Here is a 10,418-nt window from a genome sequence, read left to right as displayed (position 1 = left end):
GACTCCCAACCTCTACCTGTCTGGCATGCCAGTAAAGTCCTATCGTTTAAAAAACGTAATCACGACAGCTGTGATGGAAACAGGAAGTTTCGGTACAATTTGATAAAAGTCTACAGATAATTTGTTAAATTGACATGGTGAGGATATTTTGTGTGTCGGTAAAATGTATTATGCGAGAAATGGCGGTGGAAACGTCGTCATGGGCAAATATTGATCAAATAACCACCATATGGAAGAAAACTTGGAGTCATGCGATGATACTGTATGGTGTGTTGTCCTCCCACTACGACTCTGGAAACCAGAGGCTACAGATGAAATAAATGACGATGAACTTCACAGGGTGGTGATCTTGATGCTCCTTTACAATGAATAAAGTCTTATTCTGGTGACATGATGATCGATGCTTGACTGCTGTTTGACAAATAACAATATTCTCGCTGCTTGACTAGCCGAGTCATGCAGACTAGCCTACCTTCACTGTATCTGTGAGCTGTTGAATAGAGTGCACATGCCAAGACCAGAGTGAGCACATTTTGCTTTGTAACACAACAGTTTTTATAATACAACAAATCAGTAGAGATGAAAATGCCATGGAAACACATTGAACTTTACATTTGTATTCGGTACAAGAAAACTTAAGTGAAAGAAAGTAAACGTTTGTCTTCACGCCCTGATTTTTATCCATTTAACACGTCCATTTGGTGTTAACACATCACTGGTGGGAAATTAAGCATATTTTCTTCATGCGGATTTTAGAATATTTACATGAAAATCTGTCGCCAATTGGATGAAAACCTACCGAGGGAGAAAAACTATTTGGGAGAAACACTTTTACCACAACAACACATTCTAATTATACCCCACAGGAGACCATACAATAACATCTACTGTTGATAGCACCTCCACAGTGCTAACAGTGTCAGTCTACCAACTATTGTACATGTATCATTTCTACACAGCTAGCATGACCACACAGCTACTGTAATGTTCCTAGCATCTTCACAGTGCTAACAGTGTCAGCCTACCAACTATTGTACATGTATCATTTCTACACAGCTAGCATGACCACACAGCTACTGTACTATTCCTAGCATCTTCACAGTGCTAACAGTGTCAGCCTACCAACTATTGTACATGTATCATTTCTACACAGCTAGCATGACCACACAGCTACTGTAATGTTCCTAGCATCTTCACAGTACTAACAGTGTCAGCCTACCAACTATTGTACATGTATCATTTCTACACAGCTAGCATGACCACACAGCTACTGTAATGTTCCTAGCATCTTCACAGTACTAACAGTGTCAGTCTACCAACTATTGTACATGTATCATTTCTACACAGCTAGCATGACCACACAGCTACTGTACTATTCCTAGCATCTTCACATTGCTACTGCTGCAGTAACCTACCATCACAATACACAATATATACTGAACAAAAATCTAAAATCGCAACACGCAACAATTTCAATAACTGTATTAAGTTACAGTTCATATACGGATATCAGTAAATTGAAGAGAAAAAAAAATGAATAAGGCCCTAATTTATGGATTTCACATGACTGGGCAGGGGCGCAGCCATGGGTGGGCCTGGTCCAGCCCACTTGGGAGCTAGGCCCACCAATTGGGGAGCCAGGTCCAGCCAATCAGAATGAGGTTTTCCCCACGAAAGCGCTTAATTACAGACAGAAATACTCCTCAGTTTCATCAGCTGTCCGGGTGGCTGGGGTCAGATGATCCAGCAGGTGAAGAAGCCGGATGTGGAGGTCCTGGGCTGACATGGTTACAAGTGGTCTGTGGTTTTGAGGGCGGATGGACGTACTGCCGCGTACCGCCGCTCCGGTGCCCATGGTGCTGGGAGGTGCTGTGCGTAGGGAGACTGGAGGAGGTTCCGTCTCGTGCACCATCTGTGGCTGCAGAGGTCACACTGCCGGTCGGTGCCGGGTTGGTTCCTCTGGGGATCGATGCAGCAGGCAGGGCGCTCTGGCGTCATCACAGGTGAGCCGGCACCATTCTCACCCAGAGTCCTCTGTTGCACACATGTTTTCATATGTTACTTTTCCTGATTTTTCCCAGCATTCCCAGCATAAGGCGCTCGTCGATTCAGGCACGGCTGGGAATTTTATAGACAGATCGTTCGCCCTTAGTTTAGGGATCCCCATTGTTCCCGTGGCTGTGCCATTCCCCGTTCACGCCTTAGACAGTCGACCATTAGGGTCAGGGTTGATTAGGGAGGCCACCGCTCCTCTGGGTATGGTGACGTAGGGGGGGTCATACGGAGAGAATCAGTCTCTTTCTCATTGACTCTCCTGCGTTTTCCGTGGTGCTAGGCCTACCCTGGTTAGCTCGTCACGACCCCACTGTTTCTTGGCAATGGAGGGCTCTCACGGGGTGGTCGCGAGAGTGCTTGGGGAGGTGTTTAGGGGTTTCCGTTGGTGCTACTACAGTGGAAAGTCCAGACCAGGTCTCCACCGTGCGCATTCCCCCCTGAATATGCCAAAAAGAAGGCGACTCAATTACCACCTCATCGACGGGGCGATTGTGCGATAAATCTCCTGGTAGACGCTGCACTTCCCAGTAGTCACGTGTATCCCGTCACACGCGGAGACGGTGGCTATGGAAACATATGTCTCCGAATCCTTGCGTCAGGGGTACATTCGGTCCTCCACTTCACCCGCCTCCTCGAGTTTCTTTTTTGTGAAGAAGAAGGAGGGAGTTCTGCGCCCGTGTATTGACTATCGAGGTCTAAACCAGATCACAGTGAGGTACAGTTACCCGCTACTGCTCATTGCCATAGCGATTGAGTCAATGCACAGGGCGAGCTTCTTCACCAAACTAGATCTCAGGAGCGCTTACAACCTGGTGCGTATCTGGGAGGGAGACGAGTGGAAGACGGCGTTCAGTACGACCTCAGGGCATTATGAGTACCTCGTCATGCCGTACCGGTTGATGAATGCGCCATCAGTCTTCCAAGCCTTCGTAGACGAGATTTTCAGGGACCTGCACGGGCAGGGTGTAGTGGTGTATATTGATGACATTCTGATATAATCCGCTACATGCGCCGAGCATGTGTCTCTGGTGTGCAGGGTGCTTGGTCGACTGTTGGAGCATGACCTGTATGTCAAGGCTGAGAAATGCCTGTTCTTTCAGCAGGCCGTCTCCTTCCTAGGGAATCACATTTCCACATCAGGGATGGAGATGGAGAGTGACCGCATTTCAGCCGTGCGTAATTGGCCAACTCCCACCACGGTAAAGGAGGTGCAGCGGTTCCTAGGGTTTGCCAATTACTACCGGAGGTTTATCCGGGGTTTTGGTCAGGTAGAGGCTCCCATTACCTCACTGCTGAAGGGGGGCTCGGTATGTTTGCAGTGGTCGGCTGAGGCGGACAGGGCTTTTGGTCACCTGAGGGCTCTGTTTACCTTTGCTCTATACTGGTTTCGAGGCATCGGGCGGGGGGCCTTCAGTACCTCGTGGAGTGGGAGGGGTGTGGTCCGGAGGAGAGGTGCTGGGTTCCGGTGGAGGACGTGTTGGACCCTTCAATGCTGCGGGAGTTCTACCGTCTCCGTCCGGATCGTCCTGCGCCTCGCCCTCCGGGTTGTCCCCGGGGCCAGCGTCGGCGCACTGCTGGAGCAGCGCGTCGGGGGGGGGGGGGGGGGGGGTACTGTCACGACTTCCACCGAAGTCGTGTCCTCTCCTTGTTGGGGCGGCGCTCGGCGTCGCCGGTCTTCTAGCCATCGTCGATCCACTTTTCATTTTCCAATTGTTTTGTCTTGTTTTTCCACACACCTGGTTTCAATTCCCTAATTTATTTGTTGTGTATTTAACCCTCTGTTCCCCCCATGTCCTTGTGTGGGATTGTTTATTGTAGTGCTTGTGCACGTTCCCCGTGAGCGCACAACGGGTTTTTTTTGTGCCCATTTATCTTGTTGTTCTGGATGCCATTGGTTTTGCTTAATATATCTCCGGTTATTACCCAGTTCTGCTCTCCTGCGCCTGACTTCTCTGATGCCAGTTACGCACCCCGCTACACCAACCCTGTTCCTGGAGAGATACTCTCCTGTAGGTTATCACTCCAACCCTGTTCCTGGAGAGATGCCCTCCTGTAGGTCTTCACTCCAACCTGTTCCTGGAGAGCTACAGTCCTGTAGGTTTATACTCCAACCCTGTTCCTGGAGAGATGCTCTCCTGTAGGTTTATACTCCAACCCTGTTCCTGGAGAGATGCTCTCCTGTAGGTTTATACTCCAACCCTGTTCCTGGAGAGATGCTCTCCTGTAGGTTTATACTCCAACCCTGTTCCTGGAGAGATGCTCTCCTGTAGGTTTATACTCCAACCCTGTTCCTGGAGAGATGCTCTCCTGTAGGTTTTCACTACAACCCTGTTCCTCTAGGGGTGTGGCTGAGTCTTGGGCTTTGTTCAGGGCCATGATGATAGGTGATATCTGTGCAGCAACGAGTTGGGAATTTTGTTGTTGTTATTGTTCTTGTTGTTGTTTGGATGTAACTGCACCCAGTGTGGCTCATAGGGGTCTTATGGCTGGTTCCAGGAGTGGGTGTCAGGTAGCATGCAGGTTACCACAGGTTCCCTGTGGGTTTGAGCCTTGGGCTACCTTGGTTCATCGATGAGGCAGTGAGCGAACGAGAATGTTTTGGACTTGCAGTTCCTTGTGTGAGTTCTGGCATTCCAGACTCAGGCCTCTGTGGGAGCCTTTTTGGAACCAGTAGGGTCTATGGACTTAGGCAGCCATGGTCGATGTTTGGCAGAATTTTGGCCGGGTTACCACGATTTCCCTGTGGGTTAGAGCCATTGGCTGCCTTGATGGGCGGCAGCTCATAGAGTGCTCATTTATCAGGGTTACCACAGTTCCCTCTGGGTTTGAACCTTGGTCTGTCGTGATTCATTGACTCTGGTTGATGCTATGCGGCGCACGTGTGCACGTTACCAAGTCACGACAGGTGTTCTGTTATTTTGGACTTGAGTTCTGACATTTCAGGCTCGCAAGGTAACTATTGTTCATGGAAGCGTGGGGTCTATGGACTTGGGATGCAGTAGCAGCATGTCAGTGTGCTGTGGGGTCTATGGACTTGGGATGCAGTGGCAGCATGTCAGTGTGCTGTGGGGTCTATGGACTTGGGATGCAGTAGCAGCATGTCAGTGTGCTGTGGGGTCTATGGACTTGGGATGCAGTGGCAGTATGTCAGTGTGCTGTGGGGTCTATGGACTTGGGATGCAGTGGCAGCATGTCAGTGTGCTGTGGGGTCTATGGACTTGGGATGCAGTGGCAGCATGTCAGTGTGCTGTGGGGTCTATGGACTTGGGATGCAGTGGCAGCATGTCAGTGTGCTGTGGGGTCTATGGACTTGGGATGCAGTGGCAGTATGTCAGTGTGCTGTGGGGTCTATGGACTTGGGATGCAGTGGCAGCATGTCAGTGTGCTGTGGGGTCTATGGACTTGGGATGCAGTGGCAGCATAGCCAAGTTGCGTCAGGTTCAGGGTTCTTTACATCGGGCTCTGACAGTTCAGGCTTCCTGGGTAAATATTAGGGAAAAAGGGTAGCTTCTGTAACCCTTTTTTGGAGCCGAGGGAACCTGTGGGTGCAGTGGCCCTCCTAGTTTGGTACGCTCTGAACCGGCTTGGGGGCGTGATTGTATGTCCCTATAGTATGTTATACAGAGTGACCAACTGAGAGGGAACGTACAGTTATGAATATAACTACTGTTCCATGAAGGAGGGAACGAGGTAACCCATATGTTGGCCCCTCGTCGTTAGGGGGTTTGGGCTCGCTGAAAAGCGGTACTGAACTGAGGATATAAATGTGAGCCCCGGTGTTATAGCCAGGAAGTCGTGGCTTCCAAGGGCGGGCTCTGCATTCATTGGCTTGTAGGGCGTGCTTAAAGTTTTCTTCAGGTGAATGTGATTGGTTGTTAAGTTAAGGCATTAACTCTAACAAGTAAAGGTTAAGGGTTAAGGTTTGGAATAAGCTTCAAACAGAAAAACCAAAAATGAGTGCCTAGCACTGGGTTTGAACCCATGATCCTCGGAGCTTAAGCACGTAGTTTAAGCCGTTCCTCTATCCCCATCCCCAACAACCTAGCAAGCCGCAAGCCTACTAGATGATAATACGTGCTCACGTTCCCCCTAGTGGATGACATTGAAGGCATCTCCTGACGTCCTGGACAAACGTTAAATACTATAGTCGATCTGGTGTGATCTCGCTGGCTAGCTACCATGTCATTGTAAATAAGAATTTGTTCTTATCTGACCTGTCTGGTTAAATTAAGGGACCACTAAGCTACGCTGGCTAGCATTACCATACTGCTGCTAGCAATATGCTGAGTGATACACTTACCACAGTATGAAAGAGACTGATTATTAGCAGGCATTATGCCTATAGGTGTACAACAGACCTACAGCTAACCCACACTGTGAATTAAGTAGTTTATAGCTATGCAGCTACAGCATCTTTCTGCTATGCTGAGGTAATATTTGACCCCGGATGAAAGAAGAAAACAAAATCAGCACCATTCTATAAGGCAGAGACAAAAGCATTTGAGAGATTAAATTCAATATAAAAAGCTACTGTCAGTAGCCAAAAGTGTCAGGGTGATTTAAAATGCTTTGCTATTAAATATCCAATCTTCATCTGATAAATCAATATCATATTAGTCAATCACCTTCACACCAATAGATTAATATCCCCTCATATTTACACAGGCGTTCAGACCGGGGGTGGGCGGTGTGAAAGGCACAGGATATAAAGTATTTGAAACAGCTAAGACGTAATCTATGAAAAACAGACGAAGGGAAGACGAAAGCGAGAGAACAGAAAAAAAAAATAGAATGCCTTCAAGGATATGAAGAGAGGGAGGAGAAGAGAGAGAGGAGAAGAGAAGGAGGTGAAAAGAGAGAGGAGAAGAGAGGGAGGAGAAGAGAGGGAGGTGAAGAGAGGGAGGTGAAAAGAGAGAGGAGAAGAGAGGGAGGAGAAGAGAGGGAGGTGAAAAGAGAGAGGGGAAGAGAGGGAGGTGAAAAGACGGAGGTGAAGAGAGGGAGGTGAAAAGAGAGAGGAGAAGAGAGGGAGGAGAAGAGAGGGAGGTGAAAAGACGGAGGAGAAGAGAGGGAGGTGAAAAGACGGAGGAGAAGAGAGGGAGGTGAAAAGACGGAGGAGAAGAGAGGGAGGTGAAAAGAGAGAGGAGAAGAGAGGGAGGAGAAGAGAGGGAGGTGAAAAGAGGGAGGTGAAAAGAGAGAGGAGAAGAGAGGGAGGTGAAAAGACGGAGGAGAAGAGAGGGAGGTGAAAAGAGAGAGGAGAAGAGAGGGAGGAGAAGAGAGGGAGGTGAAAAGAGGGAGGTGAAAAGAGAGAGGAGAAGAGAGAGAGGAGAAGAGAGGGAGGAGAAGAGAGGGAGGAGAAGAGAGGGGGGTAAAAAGAGGGAGGTGAAAAGAGAGAGGAGAAGAGAGCGAGGTGAAAAGAGGGAGGAGAAGAGAGGGAGGAGAAGAGAGAGAGGAGAAGAGAGGGAGGAGAAGAGAGGGAGGTGAAAGGGGGAGGTGAAAAGAGAGAGGAGAAGAGAGGGAGGTGAAAAGACGAAGGAGAAGAGAGGGAGGTGAAAAGAGAAGAGAAGAGAGGGAGGTGAAAAGACGAAGGAGAAGAGAGGGAGGTGAAAAGACGAAGGAGAAGAGAGGGAGGAGAAGAGAGGGAGGTGAAAGGGGGAGGTGAAAAGAGAGAGGAGAAGAGAGGGAGGTGAAAAGACGAAGGAGAAGAGAGGGAGGTGAAAAGAGAGGAGAAGAGAGGGAGGTGAAAAGACGAAGGAGAAGAGAGGGAGGTGAAAAGACGAAGGAGAAGAGAGGGAGGTGAAAAGACGGAGGAGAAGAGAGGGAGGTGAAAAGAGAGAGAGGAGAACAGATGATGGAAAAGAGAGAAAAGAATGAAGGGATGTGAGAGAGATGGAGAGAAAGAGAAGGAGAGAGTTTGACAAAGTCTCTGACTTGCAGGAATGGTGAAATATTACGAGCAGAGAAAAGAGGGAACAAGTAAGAGACAGAAGCGGATCAAGTTTTACCTCCAAAAAAGAGAAGCTAAAGAGAAAGCTGGAAAGAGGAGAGCGAGGCCATAGGAAGCAAGGAGGAGATGGAGCAGTATTTTTAACCAGGCAGGTGAAAGAAAATGTGAGCAAAGGATAGAGAGGAAGAGCGATCATCACTGGTGGAAAAGTACCCAATTTTCATACTTGAGTAAAAATGAAGACGCCTTAATAGAAAATGACTCAAGTAATAGTGAAAGTCACCCAGTAAAATACTACTTAAGTAAAAGTCTAAAAGTATTTGGTTTTAAATATACTTAAGTATCAAAAGTAAAAGTATAAATCATTTCACATTTCTTATAAAGCAAGTTTCTTTAATTTACGGATAGCCAGGGGCACACTCCAACAATCAGACATAATTTAAAAACGAAGTATGTGTTTAGTGAGTCCACCAGATCAGAGGCAGTAGAGATGTCCAGGGATGTTCTCTTGATAAGTGTGTGAATTACACCATTTTCCTGTCCTGCTAAGCATTAAAAATGTGATGAGTACTTTTGGGTGTCAAGGAAAATGCATGGAGTAAAAACGACACCATTTTCTTCACTAATGTAGTGAAGAAAAAAATCTAAGTTGTCAAAAATATAAATAGTAAAGTAAAGATACCGCAAAAAACTGCTTAAGTAGTACTTGTGTTGTTATGTGTTAATAACATTTAGACTACGTTACCCAGCAGGCTATGCGGGGGGCAGATGGTTAAAGAATGCCTTGCATGGCTAAACATGGAGTTTTCTAGCTGAAGTATATGTTCATTAAAAGTAGTTAAACCTACGCCCCGGTTTGTCATTATATAAGGAACAAGCATAACAGTACTTTCAAGTATTTTTAAGTATGTACTTTACACCAGTAGCGATCATCCGAGGTCGAGTACGAACAACAACCTCATCCATAAGAATAATGTATTGTGATGAACCTTGCTGGTTGAGCAACAGGATGCTCCTATTAGCTCCACTGCCCTAAAATGGCTGTCAACAACTCCCCAAACATTTTTTTTTACCAAAGTGAAACTGACCTTGCTGGTTGAGCAACAGGATGCCCTAAAATGGCTGATAACAACTCAAAAACAATCCATTCCATACAATTCAAATGAAACCAAAGTGAAACTGACCTTACTGGTTGTGCAACAGGGGCTTAGCTCCACTGATCCAAAATGGCCGCCAACAACTAAAATGCAACAACATGAAACTGACCTTGCTGATTGAGCTGCAGAGTGCTCTTGCTCCACTGCGACAGCCCCACGATGGCCACCATCTTGGCTCCAAGGCTTGAGCGTCTCTTCTTGTTCCCGGCCAGTGTTCCCACCTCTCCCGGCCGACCGCCACTCCCGGGACTCTTCTCCAGGCTGTACATGGCTCCTGAGATACTGGAGGACCGGACAACGTTCCCCACCACTGCCGCCCTCATCCCGGAGAGACCGGTCATGCCACCGTGGACGGGACTGGGCACCTCGACAGAGCTGCTAAGCATCATGGCTACTGAGCAGGAGGACAGTCGATGGGCTGGAGGGGGTAGAGAGAGGGGAGAGGGGTTAGATTGAGTTGGGAGAGAAGAAGAAGGGGGATTAGATTGAGTTGGGAGAGAAGAAGAAGAACTTTATTAATCCATTTGAGATTGATATTTGTCTTCTGCAGTACCCAACCCTGCCGATATACAACACACAGTACAAAAAAAATGTATGAAATGTTTGCATTCACTACTGTAAGTCGCTCTGGATAAGAGCGTCTGCTAAATTACAAAAATGTAAATGTAAATGTACATACACGTAAACACACATTAGGTTGGAGACCCTGTCACAACATCCACAGAAGGGGGCGCCTCTTCTCGGTCGAGCGGCGCTCGGTGGTCGTCGTCGCCGGCCTACTAAGTGCCACCGATCTGTGTTTCAGTGTCTATTAGTTATGTCTGGTTTTTGTTTGCACCTGTTTTGTGTTTTGTCATTAGTGGGGGGGTTATTTAGTCTGTCTGTGTTTAGCTAGGATTTTGTGCGGGATTGTTCGTTGTTACGTGTGGTGTTACTTATATTATCTAGGCATTAGGGTTGCCGGGCTGCGCCCCGTCTGCCTTGTGAACTGAGCTTCTTTTTGTCCATTTTTCTGACTGTTATGCTCCCAGCCGTATGTGAAACTTACCCGTGGATTTATTAAATTAAGATTGTTCCAACGGACCTCAGTCTCCTGCGTTTGACTCACTCCTTAAACTGTTCATTCCGCTCGTGACAGACCCATACGGAAAACTCATGTATTATAATATACACTGCTCAAAAAAATAAAGGGAACACTTAAACAACACAATGTAACTCCAAGTCAATCACACTTCTGTGAAATCAAACTGTCCACTTAGGAA

General features: G+C 47.4%; 1 protein-coding gene across 1 annotated transcript in view; it reads right to left on the bottom strand.

Moving 5' to 3' along the window:
• The window catches only part of LOC106570720 (regulating synaptic membrane exocytosis protein 3-like), an 89,113-nt gene extending 79,544 nt beyond the window's left edge, over positions 1–9,569 (bottom strand). Inside the window, exon 1 of the mRNA XM_014143202.3 lies at positions 9,266–9,569. Within this exon, the coding sequence (XP_013998677.1) occupies positions 9,266–9,545 (280 nt within the window). The 5' untranslated portion in view covers positions 9,546–9,569. The remainder of the gene's footprint in view (positions 1–9,265) is intronic.
• Positions 9,570–10,418: the final 849 nt, after the last annotated feature.

The sequence above is a fragment of the Salmo salar genome, chromosome 14 (genome assembly GCF_965601325.2).
Source record: "Salmo salar chromosome 14, fSalSal1, whole genome shotgun sequence".
Classification (NCBI taxonomy): Eukaryota; Metazoa; Chordata; class Actinopteri; order Salmoniformes; family Salmonidae; genus Salmo; species Salmo salar.
Note: the sequence above shows the minus strand (reverse complement) of the source record. Positions and strands in the feature narration are given on the sequence as shown.